Raw genomic sequence first — 20,333 nt, forward strand, 5'->3', positions numbered from 1 at the left:
AATATTTTATTTCTCTACTTTAGTAATAATTTTGAACTAAAAATAATATATTTGTATTAAGGCAGTAAAAATTGGGTTTGTGACAATCAATAAATAACATGTTTTACATGGACGATATGTAGGATACTTGAGACTTGGTTACATCAGTTTGGGCTTCTCAATCTAGAACTTGTCAATCTTCTCAGCTAGTTCATAAAGGACAAATATATATATGAATATATATATATATTATTAAATTATATATAAATATAATTCTTTGTGAATACTGATATAAACATATAATCTTAAAATAAGTCTATGTATATCAGTATTGACAAAGAATTAGATTCAACAGTATATCACAAATATGTAATTACTCAATATTTCTGTCATTATTATTTTGATTGTTTGCCATTCGTTCAACCTCTAACATACTGTGGTCTGACCGGCCAGATCTGAGCATGTGACCTCCGCCCCACCGAGGTCGGCCATAGTCCCAGAGTCCACCGCGTTTCTGAACTTGATGGGTCGGAAGATTTTGATTTAGACCTGACAAATCTTCAGCTGGCTGGTCAACTTCTTGGCCTGAGCGGCCAGATCTCAGCATATGCATGTTACCCCAGAGACCCCTGAAGCAGTGGAGTAAACATTTAGAGACCAAGAAGGATGTTCAGATTTAAGAAAAGGAATTGAGTCTTTGCCACAAACTCTAATTTTCAAATCCTTATATCTTAACAACCCAATGTTGTAGACTTTAGATATTTCAAACTATGACTTTTGTTATATCAAACAATCAAAGTTTAAGATATAAAAGGTTTACATAATTTGGTTGTAGATGTATAGGTATTAGAAAATTGGGATTTGTTGCAAAGACTTAATTCCTTTAGAAAATACGAGAAATAATTTGCAATTTACAGTAACCCCACATTTAAAAAGTTGAATGCCTGATTCACAACAATACCCTTAAAACATTTAACATTCTAAGTAAAAATTATTGATTTATTCTTGTTCTTCTACTTTTTATAGTTTTCAACAGCCATGTCTCTGTAAAAGTGACTTGCGGGTTTAAAAAGCAGAGACAATTGAGAAAATTGAGCGAAATGATATTTTTTAGGACAGAACAGGTACTGTTGTGAATTGAGCATGTACACTTGAAATTGAGTCAAGATTCTATCATGAAGAAACTCTAAGAGAATCAATTGAAAATTGATAATTACATTTTTCTATCTTGATCCTTTTTTGACATTGATCTTCCAGATCTCAGCATATGGTAGTTTCCCCAAGTGCCACTAAACATTAAAATAGATGTCAAAAGTGCAAAACTCGTCAAATTTACAATGTTGAAAAGGTGGGGCAGGCTGATTTGTAATTGCATTTTCAGTTTAATTATAACCCGACTTTTTAGATATAAAAAGTGGTCAGAAAATAGTTTAATAAGAATTTTTAACCTTGTGAAGGATTGATTGAACATTATCAGATTGCCTTCAAGATCGGAATTTTTGTGTTAATTTTAATTGCTTGATCTCGATATTCAATGTGGGCACTTTTAAATTTGAGGATCAATTCTTAATTCCTGAATTAAACTTATCCGTGCCATTTATAACATTTATAACATCGAAGGATAATTATTGATCCGTAGATTTACATAAGATGGAGATCAATACTTGATCCTAAGATTCACAACACTGAAGTTCGGACTTGAAGAGACTGTAATACTGATATAATACTGTGTCAAATATATACGAAAATTCATATATATATGCAATTTTGTATAAAAGTTGTAGTAAAAAACAGATCATATTCAGCAAATACGAAACCAATCTGAAAACGACGATATCCCACAGAAACCTGAGAATCTCAGGTTTGCTCCTGTTATAATCATTTAATTTTTATTTTGCATTTTGATAGATATAATTGATAATGTTATTAAATATATTCCGTTTAGTCCGAATTACGTCACCATAACACATATTGGTCACGTGAATTCCGTCTGTATCACGTGACCAGTATAATGCACTCTCATTGGCGGAAGTTCTTGTGACGTAAAACGGACTTTTAAATAATTTTATCAATTTTATATCTTATAAATGCAAAATAAAAAAATAAAAATTATAATGGAAGCAAACCTGAGATTCTCAGGTTTCTGTGGGATATAATCGTTTTCTGATTGTTTGCGTATTTTCTTAATATGATCTGTTTAAACCTACTACTTTTATACAAAATTTCATGTATATAGATTTTGGTATACTTTTGACACAGTTTTACATCAATTTCTCGCGACAGAAACATCAGATAGATGTCTTATATTCAACGCCTGAGATTATCAGGTTGTATCCTATACCCCCTTTCATTTTTTCAAAAAAGAACAAAAAAATAATCCAACGAACTTTGATTCAAACTTTTTAGTTTTTAAATTCAGCTTATTTTTAAAATCCTTGAACTTACATAACATAATGAGAACCATAGCTTTATTACACAACAGTACTAAAAAAAATTATATTCACATTTTGTTCTCCTCTTGGTCTTCTGGCGTCATTGACCTCCCAGATCGCAGCATGTGATAGTTTCCCCAAAGTCCTCTAAAAGTTTAATTAAATGGTATTTTTGGATTTCATGGATTGGACAATTACCAAAAAAGGATGTATAATAGTTAGAGCATTTTATTTGATAGACATTTCAAGGATAATTTACAGATAAAACATTTTGCAGTTATGGCATTTCGTAGATACGTCATTTTGCACGTATGACATTTTGTAGATACGGAATTTTGTAGTTTTGTCATTTTGTAGATACAGCATTTTGCAGTTATGACATTTTGTAGATACAGCATTTTGCAGTTATGACATTTCGTAGATACGTCAAATTTTGCACATATGACATTTTGTAGATACAGCATTTTGTTGTGTATGAAACTTTGTAGTCATTAAAAAAACTTTGAAATGTCATCTTTGTTTGAATTTTTACATTAAGATCTATTAAAAGTAAATAAATCTATTTATTACGTTTTTTCATCCTCAGTCGTTGACCGTCCAGATCTGAGCATATGATAGTTACCCCAAAGTCCTCTGAAAGTTGGAAACTATTAAACTGAATATTTTTTCTACAAAATCTAAAAGTTCCAAAAAGTTTCCTTATCCTGACCCTTTAGTATTACAATTCCGCACAAAAAAAATTTGCGCAGAACTGAAGTGCGCAGAAAACTTTTATTACGTGAAATAATCTGTTTTTGTATAGGGAGTCCCAATAAACATGGGAATTCAGTGACGAATTCGATATCGTCTTTATAAATAATTCTTTGATTTAGATACAGTGATGCATACTGAGAAAGCTATAACCCGAAAGATTTTCGTCTGCTAAGTTCACATTTTGTTTGTTTATGTTCTAACTGCATACGGTTGAACTTAGTAAAACAAGAAAATTGCAGTATACAAACAGAGTAAACTTGTCCGTCTTCCCTGTTCATCTCGAGGAGACATTATAGACACATCTTTACAGTCTTTTACCCTTTTCATAAAATAAACTCTAGCAGACATAATAATATTGTGACTTTTGAAATTAGGTATTACAATGTTAATTCATAACAAAGACGATATCTAATTCGTCACTGAATTATCATGTTTTTTGAGACACCCTGTAGTTACCGTCCAGACATAGAAGTTTTATGACGGGCAACAACTCATACTGCAAAACAGTTTTTTTTAATAAAAAACTTTCGGTCCTTATCCCAGATGATCTTGTCGCTTTTCCTCTTTTATACTGTTTTGCGTAGCATTTACGTTTTAAAGAAAAAAGTATTTAAAAAAAAAGATAACTTAACTTTGCAAGTTTAAAGATAGTTGAATTTTACACATATACGCGATTAGATTCAAATAGAAGAAAACAAATCCATCTCCTGGATGAAGTGCAATAAAGTGCAATGAAGTGCAATAAAGTGCAATAAAGTGCAATGAAGTGTAATAAGGTGCAATGAAGTGCAATAAAGTGCAATAAAGTGCAATGAAGTGCAATAAAGTGCATTGAAATGCAATGAAGTGCAATAAAGTGCAATAAAGTGCAATGAAGTGCAATAAAGTGCATTGAAATGCAATGAAGTGCAATAAAGTGCAATAAATTGCAATGAAGTGCAATAAAGTGCAATAAAGTGCAATAAAGTGCAATGAAGTGCAATAAAGTGCAATGAAGTGCAATAAAGTGCATTGAAATGCAATGAAGTGCAATAAAGTGCAATAAATTGCAATGAAGTGCAATAAAGTGCAATGAAGTGCAATAAAGTGCAATGAAGTGCAATAAAGTGCAATGAAGTGCAATGAAGTGCAATAAAGTGCAATGAAGTGCAATAAAGTGCAATAAAGTGCAATGAATTGCAATAAAGTGCAATGAAATGCAATGAAGTGCAATAAAGTGAAATAAAGTGCAATAAAGTGCAATGAAGTGCAATAAAGTGCACAATCGAAAATATTTAAAATACTCACGTTTTCTTGTCTGGATCTTCAACTTGAAGAGATGGTGGAGATCTACCTGATCGCAGCATGTGGTAGTTACCCCAGAGTCCTCTGTATAAATAAATTTAATAAATAGTTTTGTTTCATGTTATAAACTGAGTATTTGAGGCTCGGCATCTATCAAAGATGAAATAACGCAATTTTTCCAGTGTTTTTTCATCACATCAGTTCCTCCTTTTTCAAACTTATAATTCAAGTGCAGAGTGCAGAGACGACTTTCAAGTGACCCGAGGCCGAATTTAAAGAATTTGAGCGGCGGCTTAAAATTAAGCCGCGGCTCAAATATGGTTGGTTTCACTTAAAATTGTATTAAATGTTTCAAGATTTAAGCCGGTGCTCAATTGAAACCGGTTTTTGGAGGATTTAAGACGGTGCTCAAATTCATTAAATTCGGACACCGAAATCAATTGTGGTTTCTCTCTAGTTGCTGGAATTAAGTGCTGATCAAGCTGAAAAAAAACGGCGATATCTTCCCTTTATTGATGGCTCACTTTAGAAGGATAAAATACCAACATCAGTCCCTTTAAATAGTTACTTACGATTTCATGTGTCCGCCATCTTGGAATTCTGCCGATCTTCCAGATCTCAACATGTGATAGTTTCCCCAGGGTCCTCTGAAACAATATGGTTCAATGTTTCGAGAATTGTTTAATACCACAGAGTTATCTTTCCATTGGAAAATAGGTCTATCCTTAAAAAGTTGGGGGAAAAAATTATTAAAAATTGNATTGAAAGTTGAAAAAACTGTCTCGAATTGGAGTTCAACGGTAAACTTACGTTGATTTCTCCCTCTTCTCCTGTATGCTCTGTATACTTGAAGGATTAGACCTACCAGATCTCAGCATATGCATGTTTCCCCAAAGTCCTCTAAAATATTCAAATCATCTTGTGAATGAATTTTCATTTGTAATAATAAATAACTATTTGTAAACTTCGAAAACCCCGACCCTTTTTTTGAAAAAATCACATTTCTAACCATGAAATCAACACATTTTGTAAATTTATCACATTTTTTGAAAAAAAAAATACATTTCTTACCATGAAATCAACACATTTTGTAAATTTATCACATTTTTTGAAAAAAAATACATTTCTTACCATGAAATCAACACATTTTGTAAATTTATCACATTTTTTGAAAAAAAATTACATTTCTTACCATGTGAAATCAACACATTTTGTAAATTTAACACATTTTTGTATCGTTCAATAAAGGGGATTGTATTTACCTACAGTTCATATATAAAGAGACACTGGAAGAATTTAAAAAATGTTGTTTTCTTAACTTTCTGATAAGGAAGGGCTGCAGATATTCTGTGTTTTTTAATTAAATGATTATTTATATAGGGCTCTTTAAAACTGTTCCCGCATATTTAATGGCTATTTATTTATTTTTACAATTACTGAGATTTAGGTATAATAGTATAAAACCAATTGAAAAATTGTCAACACGACAATTTACTAATTCTTTCAATGCTCAAAATATCTGGGGTAAACTATGCTTAATGTTTTTCATTTTTAGGCAGAAAAAAGATTTTACCATAAACTCTACTTGTTTGATCCCTATATCTTTGCAACCCGATGTCGTATACCTTTGTTATTTCAAACTTTGAATTCTATTAGATCAACAGTCTAAGTTTGAAAGGTGAAAGGTTTGCACTGTCAGGTTGCAAAGAAATAGGGATTAGAAAATTTGAATTTGTGGCATAAATTCAGTTCCTTTATTTACCTTGTATTTGGTGATCTGATCGGTTTAGAGGCGATCATGTTTTCGTTTGGGGAGAAAGATATATTGGAAGATAGCACTGTGTCATCTTCATAAAAATAAAATGAAAAACAGTATGAGGCTACAGAGACGACTGGCTTTCATTTTTTCATTTTTCTAGATTTAATCGTTTCCTTCCAAAAACATTCAATACACCTATATCATAATGTCGTCGTGTCGTATATTTCAATACACTGGAGACGACTTTCGATTTTGATTTTCTATTTTTACCAAGCTTTCAAACAGCATGGATACACATATAACATGGATCTATACAAAACTAGAGGTTTTTGATTAACAGTTTCTCTTTGTTTACTTGTAAACTTGTTATTCGAAAAAATCTTGTTAGAAATCAAAACTAAGATAGAAAAGTTGTTTTCATTGTATTGATATTATTTAGAATAAAATCAGCTCAAACTCCTCTTCAGTTAATCAAGAGTTCAGAGGTTTGACAATGAGATTTGAGAAAATAAGTCGAATCATTTAAACTACAGGGTGTCCCACAAAACATGACAATTAAAAGACGAACTTAAAGGTATTTTTCAGTTTTGAAATCATTAGTAAACCTTATTTGTAATGTAAAAATTGTTAAATTAACAAGCACAAAATACCCATTTTCTTGGGATTTCCAAATTGGTGTCTGCCTTTTTTTGAGCTTCTTCAAACCAATGAAATCACAAAAATTGTAAATGTGGGACACCCATGATGTAAATGGAAAGTGTTGAAGATTTTTGATTTGTTTACTTTAACACTTGTTTAGCTGAAAATCTAGAAAATACGTTTTAACCAAAACAAATAAAAATGTTTCTTTCTTTAAATATATATAAATATATAGGATTATCCTTAATTCTTCAAAAAATGCATTTATTCAACAAATTTCTCATTTAATCAATTGTTAAACTTTTAATCTTAGACAATATTATCTTTTATATCTTTTAGTGTTAGTGTTAGTGTTTTTAGATAAAATATAATCTAATCTAATCATGACATAACCCATAAATAGCAAATTATGACCTTCTTCTAGTGGAAAACTGTTTTATAAATGATGTGTTCCAACTTTGACAGCGTTTAGTCCACGTGGGATTTACTGTTGAAAAATTATTCACATAGACGATAAACTTGACTAGATTTCATTTTTTTTCAAACGCAAATTCAAATTTTGAAGGGCTATTTAGAAGGAATATTCAATCCTTAAAAAGCAATCAGATAAGTTTGTTTTATCACTGTTCTGTAAATAAAAAAGAAACTAGATGAGTACAAAGGAATTGAGTCTTTGCCACAAACTATGATTTTTTTATTCGTATGCATTTGCAATCCTATGTCGTAAAACTTAGATATTTCAAACTATGATTTCTGATATATCAAATAATCTAAGTTTGAAATATCACAGGCTTACAACATCAGGTTAAAAACATATAGGGATTGGAAAATTTAAGTTTGTGACAAAGACTCATTTCCTTTGTGCAAATGATTCCAAATCAAATAAACATTTTCCCCATGATGATAACTGTATAGTGACATTATATCTAAAACACCGTTAACTCTAGTTTGTTTTGTTAATCTGCAGCTTATTTTAATCTGAATTCAATTTCCCACATCGATATAAAAATGTAAAAGTCAAAATAAAAACTACAAAATAAAACAAAAATGTGAAACTGTCTTCACCTTTTTTACGTGTCTCTGCTCCTTCTAGAAACCTCAGGAGATAAAGAAGTTGGAGAAGACCTGATTAAAGGATATTTATGACAATGTTGTATTTTAGAATTGTGGATATGCTCCTTTCCTTGTTAATATTATTTTAATCTTTAGTTTTATCTTTATTTTAAAAATTGGACCAATCAGAGTGGTGTGTGCAGAATCCCGAACAGCGAAACAGAAACCGGGAATTTTAAATTGTGTACGCCATTTTATGAGAGAAGTCTCATTGGTCGGAATCCAGGAAGGATATCCAAGAAGAGGGGAAAAGAGCGGATAAAGCAGATATCAAAAGTATCCACAGTGGATATTCAGATTACACATAGATTCAGCCTGCTTATAAACAGTCTCATCATTTTTTAAGACAGGGTCGACTTTGAAGCGTCGCAACGCCGTGGGCTTCGATTTTACCGCTCTAACTCATGCTTATGCTTTTTTGTAGCTCTTTAAATGTACGGCAAAACTGTCAGCTTGAGAGCGTGAGACCTTTAAAGAATTTGTCCACAACAATTTATACACAGTTTAAATACCTCACATAGCCAGTCTGTCCCTTTAAATCACAACGATGAATCGATCGGTATTTAGGATATCCAATTATAAAGTTTTCAGCTCTGTACACTTGATACAAATTCAAATTTTTTAATCCCCTATAAACTCTGAAAGGTAAAACGGTCTGAAAAGACATAGTTTTTTTTAACTAGAGTTTATAGCTCCAATTAGAAAAAAAACATAAAAAATTGGAATTTACTGACAACCTTTTCTGCTATTGGCTACTTTTAGTTACAAAATTTATTGATTTTCTTTGTGAAAATTTCCAAATTTTTTAAAAAATTTATATTGATTTTTCAATTAAAAATATACTCGACCTACCTGGATGATGGGGAGTCTGCTTGTTTATAATTCCCTGTTCTAGAGATTCAGATCCAATCAAGGGTCTATAAAATATTAGATTCATATCCAATCAAGGGTCTATAAAATATTAGATTCAGATCCAATCAAGGGTCTATAAAATATAAGATTCAGATCCAATCATGAGTCTATAAAATAATAGATTCAGATCCAATCAAGGGTCTATAAAATATTAGATTCAGATCCAATCAAGGGTCTATAAAATATTAGATTCAGATCCAATCAAGGGTCTATAAAATATTAGATTCAGATCCAATCATGGGTCTATAAAATATTAGATTCAGATCCAATCAAGGGTCTATAAAATAATAGATTCAGATCCAATCAAAGGTCTATAAAATATTAGATTCAGATCCAATCAAGGGTCTATAAAATATTTGCTGAAAATCATAAGTCTGAACTTTTATATTGTGAATCTCGGATCTAGCATTGATCTCCTTTGTATGCTGACCAACTGAAAAAGGAATTGAGTCTTTACCACAAACTCTGATTTTCTAATCTTTTTGAAACTCCATTTTTGTAGTCCTTAGATATTTCAAACTATGAATACTGTAAAATAAAATACTAAAAATATTAAAGGTTTACGTCATCAGGTTGTAAAGGAGTTAGAAGATTTGGGTTTGCAGCAAAGACTCAATTTCTTTAATTTATTTTTAAAATGGTGTGGAGGGGGGTGTGGAGGGGGGGGAATATCTCAATTGATAAAATAAATAGCTGTGTGGTGTAGTTTAAAGTACCTGGAAATGGGTGGAACATCCCCCCGTTTTCCAGAGCGTAGCATGTGAACCTTTCCCCAGGCTCGTCTTCTAATACCTCCATATCCTAAACAGAACAGTCATCTTTCATCTCAAGATCCAAACCACTTGAATGTTATTTTCCACAAGATATATTCTAGCATTGCATGTTTATTGTTTAATATGCATACATTTTTTTCATTTTTCTGCCACTTTTAGAAAGTAAATGTCAATATTCCTTAGATATAAAACAGCTTGCAAACAAAGTATTCAACAACTGCAAGAGTTATGAAAATAGAATCTGTCATCCTTGATCAGTAAATAGTTTAAAGGATACCATTGTGAATCCTTGATCAGTCAATAGTTTAAAGGATACCATTGTGAATCCTTGATCAGTAAATAGTTTAAAGGATACCATTGTGAATCCTTGATCAGTCAATAGTTTAAAGGGTACCGTTGTGAATCCTTGATCAGTAAATAGTTAAAAGGGTACCATTGTGAATCCTTGATCAGTAAATAGTTTAAAGGGTACCGTTGTGAATCCTTGATCAGTCAATAGTTTAAAGGGTACCATTGTGAATCCTTGATCAGTAAATAGTTTAAAGGGTACCGTTGTTAATCCTTGATACGTCAATAGTTTAAAGGATACCATTGTGAATCCTTGATCAGTCAATAGTTTAAAGGATACCATTGTGAATCCTTGATCAGTAAATAGTTTAAAGGATACCATTGTGAATCCTTGATCGGTCAATAGTTTAAAAGTTTACGTTGTGAATCCTTGATCAGTCAATAGTTTAAAGGATACCATTGTGAATCCTTGATCAGTCAATAGTTTAAAGGGTACCGTTGTGAATCCTTGATCAGTCAATAGTTTAAAGGATACCATTGTGAATCCTTGATCAGTCAATAGTTTAAAGGGTACCGNATGGTATCCTTTAAACTATTACTGATCAGTCAATAGTTTAAAGGGTACCGTTGTGAATCCTTGATCCTTCAATAGTTTAAAGGATGCCATTGTGAATCCTTGATCAGTATTAGTTAAAAGGGTACCGTTGTGAATCCTTGATCAGTTAATAGTTTAAAGGGTACCGTTGTGAATCCTTGATCAGTAATAGTTTAAAGGATACCATTGTGAATCGTGAGGCCCCCCTTTAAATGAAAGGTCACTTGAAATTACGTTTACACTCATGTAGTCATATCCAATATGAATACAAATAAAGTTTTCTTTATATTCAACATTTATAATAATAGTGGTTAATTAATGTTATAATTAGTGTTATAATGTTTAAAGCCTTGTATTTTATTAATTTCTTGATAAATAATCATTTCATACATCAAAGCATTAAAAAAATACATTAAAAGAACTGCTTGTGGTACCTTGGCCTTATATTTGATCATTTATTTCGTGACAATCATATATCCTTTATACATTTAAATATAAAAATTACGAAAATTTTACGAAAATTACGTGTTTGATTTTTATTCTGAATACATTTATTTTACAGTGAAAGTAGGGGTGTTTTCGCGCTTTTGGTGATTGACGTATTTTGGTAAATAGGGATCTTTTGGGATCCTTTGTTGCAACTATGTTAAAAGAGTTAGAATAGTTCGACTACCACTCGCTACTCATTAAAATTTGTTCCACGAAAAATTTACTTCCAGTTTATACGCAAAATTTAGTTCCAATATATAGCCAAAATGTAGTTAATATATATATATATTCGAAAAAATTTTGTTCCTATTTATACGCAAAATTGTGTTCCAGTATATACGCACATATCCATCTTTCCTCTTTAACTCTTTATCAATCTACTTTCTACTTTTTACTGGAACAGAAAAAGAATTAATTACACAGTTTTCTCTCCAAACTTTTCACATCTTTTATAAGAAAACTTTAAAGCAGAAAGTATAAAGGGTTATTTCAGAAGACATATGGTTTGGGGGGCGGGACTTTTATATATATAGATGCGTATCTCTGATTTTTTGACACTAATTGCAGAGCTTTATACATCAGCGCTAACTAATGATAAGATATTTTGTTTGCCTTTATATTTTCATGGCAAAGGAATCAATAAGTCTTTGTCATACATTTGCTTAATCTTATACCTTTGCAAGATTCAAAATAACAAAAAGTAAACAGTTTTTTACAAAACCGACCTCATAGAGTTATGGCGATTTCACGTAAATTTGCCAGTGCAGGGAGAGATTTTTAAAACTTCGTTTTGATTCCAATAATATGTAAAGTATTAATGAAAATGTTGACATAATTTTAACCCAGCTTTCAGAGTTTTGCCAATTATTTCTTAAAAACTAAAAACAAAAACTCACTTTCTTTACCTTGACTTGAAAATTTGATAACTGCAGGCTAGATATCTTTGATAAGTGACCACAATTTTCAATAGAGAGGCATACCCAATTCAATTCAATTTAATTCAAGAAGCTAGGGAAATCCCGTGGGTTCCTTGATCTAACTGGGGTACGCCATCACGATCCCATCTAGATCAAGGCTTTTCAGCAAAAAAGTATGGAGATATCCTTGCTCTGTTTCTCTACAACTGTGAATAGCACAATTAAGTAGCAAAGACAAGTTAGGAAATATCCAGAATTAGTGTCTGTTATAAAAAACAACGATATCATCTTCATAGTTAACGTTTTAAAGGGTACCGTTGTGAATCGGACATGCCATTCATTTTTTAAGTGGAGCGATAATGTAGCATTCCCTCTGTTGTAATATTTCAAATTGAAAATTTAAAAAATTGCAATTTCACAATTTTTCTAGATTTCATATAGAACAAATATTCGTTTTTACACTTATAGCTTTGCAAGATTCAAATAACAAAAAGTAAACAGTTTTTTACAAAACCACCCTTATTGAACTAGTTTTGAATTTTTTCAGATCTAATTTTCAAATATTTCATTTGTAACTTTTATTGTCAATTGATTTTAGATCTACTTTCGTAGTCAGCCCTAGAATTAAAATTCATCATCGGCTTGTAGACGGGTGAATACTATACATATACATCCTATCTCTAATTTGAATTAAGAAACTATTAAGTTTAGGATCAAAAGACTCAGGCAGAGAAACTTCTTCTCAAACAGTTGATAACACCTTCAGTTTAAAAGTACCTAAAATAATTATCCTAGGTTTTACGTGTCTCATACTTCATATGGAATATATAATCTGAGAAAAACCAAAATTCAAAATATAAAATATCAAAATAAAATAATATATAAACAATTTTGTAAAAATTAAGTTATAAATGAGCCAGCGCTTTGCCATGAAACACCTGGAAACTCAATATTTATCAAACTTTCGATTGCTTCCAGATGGGCAAAAAAGCCCATCATGACTGGTTAAAACAGATCCACCTATACAAATTGCAATAGTTTGTTTTTTCCAACGTCCAAAAAAGTGCCTTTGTTAAATAATTTCATTACTAACTTTTATTGTAAATACTATGAAGTGCGAAACTGTTCTAAAAGTACATTATGTATCCTGTAATGGGCTGGGGGGGAGAAAGATGAGCATTTCTAGCACTTGTGCCTTTTCCATACTTTCACATAATATAAAATGTATATTTAAACTGAAAAAAGTTGAAAATACTATATGTATAAATATATATAAATATATATATATATATATATATTCTAACATATTTTGAGTTACTAATTGTGACCATTCATACAAATAGTATATCAGTAACAAAAAAATAGTATATTTTGACTTAAATGAACCAATATTAGCGTCAATATTCAAACATTCAAAAGAAGGATTAAAAAGTTAATCTAAAGGATTGATTTTGGATTATCAACAAACTTTATTTATAAATTTATATATTCGGATGTTGTCGGCGAAACCAGAATAAAACCAAAACATTTTTCTCCTGACAGATTAAAAATAGATTTTGATTTGTGTTTTTTACACGGAATTTGAATTATTTATAGTTTTCATGATAAAGTTGTTTACATCTAAGGGAAAAAAGTAAGAGTAAGAGAATTCCTATTTCATTGTTCTACGGTGTCCATTTATACTACTGAAAAGAAATTAGGAAGGAGATAAGCATATTATTAGGAATGAGATAAATCTATTGTTAGTATGGAGATAAGTATAGTGTTAGGACTACGGAGATGAGCATATTATTAGGAAGAAGATAATATATTGTTAGGACGGAGAGAAGTATATTGTTAGTTCGAAGATAAGTATATATTGTTAGGACGGATATAAGTATATTGTTAGGAAAGAAATAAGTATATTATTATGATGAAGATATGTATGTTATTAGGACGGAGATAAGTATATTGTTACGAATAAGAATAAGGATAAGAAAGGTAGGTGGATTAGGATAAAGAGAACATTCTAGTTCTGTTAGGATAAGAAAGGTAGGTCGATTAGGATAAAAGAACATTTTAGTTCAGTTAGGATAAGAAAGATAGGTGGATTAGGATAAAGAAAACATTCTAGATCTGTTAGGATAAGAAAGGTAGGTCGATTAGGGTAAAGAGAATGTCTAGATCTGTTAGGATAAGAAAGGTAGGTCTATTAGGATAAAGAGAATATCTAGATCTGTTAGGATAAGAAAGGTAGGTCGAGTAGGATAAAGAGAATGTCTAGATCTGTTAGGATAAGAAAGGTAGGTCGATTAGGATAAAGAGAATATCTAGATCTGTTAGGATAAGAAAGATAGGTCGATTAGGATAAAAGAACATTCTAGATCTGTTAGGATAAGAAAGGTAGGTGGATTAGGATAAAGAGAACATTCTAGATCTGTTAGGATAAGAAAGGTAGGTCGATTAGGATAAAGAAAACATTCTAGATCTGTTAGGATAAGAAAGAAAGGTCGATTAGGATAAAAGAACATTCTTGATCTGTTAGGATAAGAAAGGTAGGTGGATTAGGATAAAGAGAACATTCTAGATCTGTTAGGATAAGAAAGGTAGGTCGATTAGGATAAAGAGGACATTCTAGATCTGTTAGGATAAGAAAGAAAGGTCGATTAGGATAAAGAAAAAATCCAGATCTGCTATAAGACAGAGCGAAAATTCTAGATCTGTTTGGACAGAGAAAAAATGCTAGTTCCTTTAGGATAGAGAGAAAATGCTGGATCTGTTAGGACAGAGAGAAAATTCTAGATCTGTTAGGACAGAGAGAAAATGCTAGATCTGTTAAAACAGAGAGAAAATGCTAGATCTGTTAGGACAGAGAGAAAATGCTAGATCTGTTAGGACAGAGAGAAAATGATAGATCTGGTAGGACAGAGAGAAAATGCTAAATCTGTTAGGACAGAGAGAAAATGCTAGATCTGTTAGAACAGAGAGAAAATGCTAGATCTGTTAGGACAGAGAGAAAATGCTAGATCTGTTAGGACAGAGAGAAAATGCTAGATCTGTTGGTATGAAGAGAAAATGCTATTTCTTTGAGGACGGAGAGAAAATGCTATTTCTTTGAGGACGGAGAGAAAATGCTAGATTTGAGAATAATTCGAAATGGGTTTCATCAAAAAATTTCAACCCATTCAGGCAAGCCGTTTGGCCAGCTATAGCTAACATATAAATATATAAATATATATACATGAGCTTTATTATATTCAATATATAGAAGATAAACACAAATCTACTTTCTTACAACCGCACTGATATGAATAGTCAAATAGTTAAATGACAAGATTATTCCCAGGCCAGCTATCTAGACCAAGGATATATTATTCGTAAGATGTTTACCAAGTGTTTAGATATTTTTAAGTAATTGTAAGAAAATTATAAAGCAAAGCAAAGCAAAGCAACAACAAAAAACGATGACACGATAAAAAAAACCCAATATTTTTCCTGAAGGCCTCATGTATCTTTTTAAAAACACTTTTTTGTTGGTGGGACAACACTCGGTTAAAGTTTTAGTGTTGTAAAAAATAGTAAAGTGGAACAGAAGGAAATGCCCCCCACCTCCCGTTCAAATTAGTTTCCCCATAAAAAAGTGGCCTACCTTGAATGGCTTGAAGGTCGAGTGCATGAAGAATGAGGATGATATGTAGGATAGAACCAGGAGAATTCATCCCCTGCCCTCTTCTGAACTCAATCCAGCTCCAGTCAATTCTTTATACCGGAGTTAGGACGGGTTTAGAGACAGGTTCTGCCGCACTCCTCCGGAGTAATTTCTCCGCTCCCTAACTACTGTTTATGACGGAGGTTTCTACACCAAGGAACTGGGTTTAGGGTATTCATTAATTTTTCCATTCTTATCATGATGGACTGTCATTTGCAGCCATTTTTTATTATGCTGTATCTTCTCTTCTTTAACATAAAAACTTGGTTGAAGAATCTAGAGAACCTCACCGCTAACAAGCATCATATTGTATGTCATACGCAGGTGTCCAAAATATTTTAGTTTTTACAACATTTCACTAAATATTATAAGTGTTAAGTTAAAAAAATAAAATTATCAAAAGAAAAATTAAGAAGAAAAGCTGCCTTTACAATTCAATTAATTGTATTTGTTAATAATCCAATATATTCAGCAGGGGTATCCTTGCAAAAATTTGGACATTCGGTTTATTTACACGACCTTGTTCTTCCCCTCCCCCCCCTCCCCCTACACTGGATATTTGAATTCCCCCCTGAGGGGATGTCCCAGGGGGGTCTATTGGTTTAGATTGAGTTAAATCAAAGATAATCAACTGTATGCTCCAGTGATGAAAATACATAAAGATATTTTAAGATTGATTAAATTTGTTTCGCCACATAGCCCATTAGCCTTTGTGCTCAGCTCAGATATTGTCTCAATGAAACTATAGTTTGTCGGCATTTTCAGATAGTCCTGGTGTAGAATGCCGCAAATAATTCCGAGGTTTATAGAACTCTAATCTTTTTTGTTAAATATAGTGAAAACCATAGATTTTTCCGGGTGGCGCGGTTCCAAGGGGAAAATGATAGGTATGCCAAATATGTTGCTATTTATTTCATATCGCGAAGGTTGGCTATTACGGAGGCAAAAGAGTTTTAAGTTTTACCTCAATAAAGTTTGACATCATTCCCTTGTCTCTTAAGTTTGCAACAAGATTTAATCATTGCAATACTTTAGTCAATTCATTTTTTATGCCCTAACGTACCAGATTTGTTGAAAATAGTTTTATCTACAAGAATTAGAAACTTTTATAAAAGATCTAAGTCTGATTAAATTTTCGAATAATTTGTCGACTGTTTTTTTACCCAAATCTTTTCTTGTATAAAAATTGCATGGTTTATAATTCAACAGGAAATACGACATACTAACGCTATAGATAAAGATAGATTGCGCATATGACGACATTTTTCATCTTGAAAGATATAAATGTACAGAGATGTTTTAAAGATATTCCTATTATATAGATTAACTAGGTCGGTTGTGAACATTGGCTTTTCTTATGTCATTGAGTACTTGTGGTTTACATGAGTTCTGTATGTTAGTTTAGTCCTTCTCATGTCCTTCTTCAGTTTTCGTCAATATGATATATTGCTCAGTGAAATATTGTTGTTCAAATAGTTCCATAAAATTCAATCCAGAGTGGTTTAATAATTATGAAATCCATTAAAACACCAAACCACCCCGCTTATCATTGAAGTACACTTTGACACCTAGAAGTATGAGTTCGCAGACTGTACAATTCTTGGTGATTTTGCGTACATAAGCTATCTATGTTTATTTATTTATCTATGACTAACGCATGTGGGTCAAACTGATCTAAAAGGGGGCATACATATTACCGCCCCCCCTTTAGTACGTGTTGGGTTGTAAGATAAACAAAAAGGTTGTTTACTTCCAAGTCTAAAAATAAGGAAGTGTGTACTCAGCTCGTCTTTTCTCACTTATCTCATTTCCGGCTCATTCATAGACAGACATAACCGGACCATAAACATTCATAGACAGACATAGCCGGACCATAAACATTCATAGACAGACATAGCCGGGCCATAAACATTCATAGACGGACATAGCTGGACCATAAACATTCATAGACAGACATAGCTGGACCATAAACATTCATAGACAGACATAGCCGGACCATAAACATTCATAGACAGACATAGCCGGACCATAAACATTCATAGACAGAAATAGCTGGACCATGAACATTCATAGCTAGACATATTTGGACCAAAACCATTCATAGCCAGACATTGCTGGATCAAAAACATTCATAGCTAGACATAGCTGGACCATGAACATTCATGTCCAGACATAGCTAGACCATAAACATTCATAGCCAGACATAGCCAGACCATAAGCATTTCAAGTCAGACATACGCCATATCCAATTTCCCCCCCCCCTACCTCCCCATCCCCTTAAATTATTCCTTTAAACAATTTACATATTTTACTATTATTGATATATATTCTAACTTTTAAACTTGAAGTTGTTACCAGAATATTTGATAAATTATACTCTGTAATTCCGAGCTTGTTTGTTTGTTGTGAATTATGATTAATCCTCAAAAATCAAGGCAGGGGGGGGGCATTTTCTTGGTGCCCCACCTTTCTCTTTTTGCCATTATAGAGCCCTCATTTGAAACTTCGTAATTTTTCAATAAAAATGGATAAGGACCAAAGGGGGGCGAAACCTTCTAGCCCCCCCCCTTTAATTGTGCATAGGTTATTATGATTATATTTGTTGTTCACTGAACTGTAAACCTAATTCACATCAGAGTAAATAATTAAAATAAAACATGAAGATTTCTAAAATGAGTGAATGCTATAAGACAATTAACAATTTACACTCATCAATGATTCAGCAAAAAATCTAATGTTTTTATTCATGAAAATATAAAAATACCACGCATTCATGGCGCTTCGTACCCATTTTCTATTTCAATTGGGAACATTTTCTCTTAGTATTCATTGTAAAATAAAAACAAACAAAAATTTCGCGGACTTTGTAAATTCGATCCTCTATAAAACTTCCTTGGGGTCACAGGAGGTCCCACAAAAAATTTGGGCCCAATCGGTTTAGCCATTTTGACGTTTATTGGATACAAATAAACAGACAGACAAGCAAAGTATATAGATAGATGTTTCGGTTTATCAGAGGTGAGAATTAATGAGTACCGAGAAGTAGTTGAACCAGGGGATCAGATAGTCGCACTACAGGGGACCTATAAAGGCTGAGACCTTGAGACGACTATACAGAATTGTAGTTTAACTTGCCATAACAAACTAAACTCATAAAAGGGATTATATAAAGTTAGTTTAAATTGTCCGATCTAAACGTTTTTTTCTGAGAAAAATGATGGATTTATTCTTTTTCTATCTTTAATTGATCATTTTTAATTATGGTTTCCTTCAGAACTTACTTTTACAGAGCCCGCGATTTAAAAGATTCAGGAAAATACGACTTAGGTCTAATCTGCCGTTGGGCCTTATTTAGGACTTGGGCTTTCGGATTTAAGTTGCATCTAATTTTGCACAGGGTCGAGTTTATAAAACCGGGTTAATATTATATTTTGCGGATTTTCGTGGTTGATTTGACGCACTCCGGGCTAAATCATACTCTAAACATGGAAAATTGAAAATATTCCTTTAATCAGTGTTTTTATTAAACCTAAGCTCAGGTCCTCTCAGGCCTCAAACGCTCAAAATATTATTTTCTTCTCAAATATTTTGATGAAAAGTATATCACAAGTCTCACAAGTCTTTGATCCTGTTCATTTTTCAAAAGCATTTTATTACAAAGATTTTTATTCACGAAGCTTATTAAAAATAATTTAAGTTGACTGTCCTCCAGCTTCCTAAATAAAAATCGTTGTAATAAAAGCTTCAGAAAAATAAATAGACTTTGTAATATACTTTTGATCAAAATATTTCAGAAGAAAATAATGGCCTCATACTTAACATTTAAACATTTCCACTATTTAAATTCGGCTTTATCTTGTACAAGGTATCTGAATAAAAATAGAAACCTAAAAATCGATTTATTGGGACACCTTGTATACATCAACCCCAAACGTTTAAACAGAATTCAAAAATATTTTAAAAAATATTTTTGAATTCTTTTACATGAAAAACGGAGGTATTTTTAATTTAATATATTTTCAGCATATCGAGGATGAAAACAGACTTGGATGTTTCGACAGAAAACAATCGAAAAATCTCATATTTTCCAGCTTTACAGAAACAAATATTTTTTAATATTGAAATTATAAATGTAGCAATATATATATATATATATGGAGTCTATTTACTTTACGCAAAATAAAAATGCAGTTTTGCTACAGACGCAAACACTTTATGTAACAATTTCAAGAATTACAATTCAAATAATTAAGAAATTGAAAAATTATTACATTTAAAACTGTTTTAATTCAGAAATGTTCATACTTGACGGGGGGGTTGAGTTAAAAAAAAGTTCACAGTTTATCTATAGTTTCTCCAATGAGTTTGTTGCAAAGACTTCATTTCTGTTGACAAATATTCAAAAACATAGTAAGCTATTTGTAAAAGTTAGAAAGTGTTAGATTTAAAGTCAAATCTTTGCATGAACTTATTAGGAAAAACGGAGTATTTTTGTGTACAATAATATTTTGCACACTTAAATAATCACGAATGACTGAAATTGTCAGTGATCAAGTCTGTTCAAATTGACCTCTTGAACGATCATAGATTGAATTTTGTTCTGTTCTTATCTATTTCTATGTTTTTAAATGATCTTTGTCAATGTTTGGATCAATCACAAGAATGATCTTTCCATGAAAATTTGATTGATCTGATTCTGTTAAATTGATTGA

General features: G+C 31.7%; 1 protein-coding gene across 2 annotated transcripts; it reads right to left on the reverse strand.

The window, feature by feature from the left end:
- Positions 1–29: 29 nt before the first annotated feature.
- Positions 30–15,679, reverse strand: LOC111704267 (uncharacterized). Of its 2 annotated transcripts, XM_023476468.1 has the most exons (12): positions 15,562–15,675; positions 9,588–9,672; positions 8,812–8,876; positions 7,912–7,971; positions 6,211–6,295; positions 5,259–5,348; positions 5,021–5,095; positions 4,452–4,532; positions 2,982–3,044; positions 2,484–2,558; positions 1,197–1,268; positions 30–608 (listed from the first exon to the last, which is right to left on the reverse strand). In XM_023476468.1, the coding sequence occupies exons 1-12, from the start codon at positions 15,629–15,631 to the stop codon at positions 353–355; spliced, it is 1,077 nt and encodes a 358-aa protein (XP_023332236.1). In that variant the 5' UTR covers positions 15,632–15,675; the 3' UTR covers positions 30–352. The 2 variants fall into 2 exon arrangements, with proteins under 2 accessions (XP_023332236.1, XP_023332237.1); XM_023476469.1 differs by lacking the exon at positions 2,982–3,044 and having other exon boundaries at positions 15,562–15,679.
- Positions 15,680–20,333: the final 4,654 nt, after the last annotated feature.

The sequence above is a fragment of the Eurytemora carolleeae genome, unplaced genomic scaffold, assembly GCF_000591075.1.
Source record: "Eurytemora carolleeae unplaced genomic scaffold, Eaff_2.0 scaffold581, whole genome shotgun sequence".
Taxonomy (NCBI): domain Eukaryota; kingdom Metazoa; phylum Arthropoda; class Copepoda; order Calanoida; family Temoridae; genus Eurytemora; species Eurytemora carolleeae.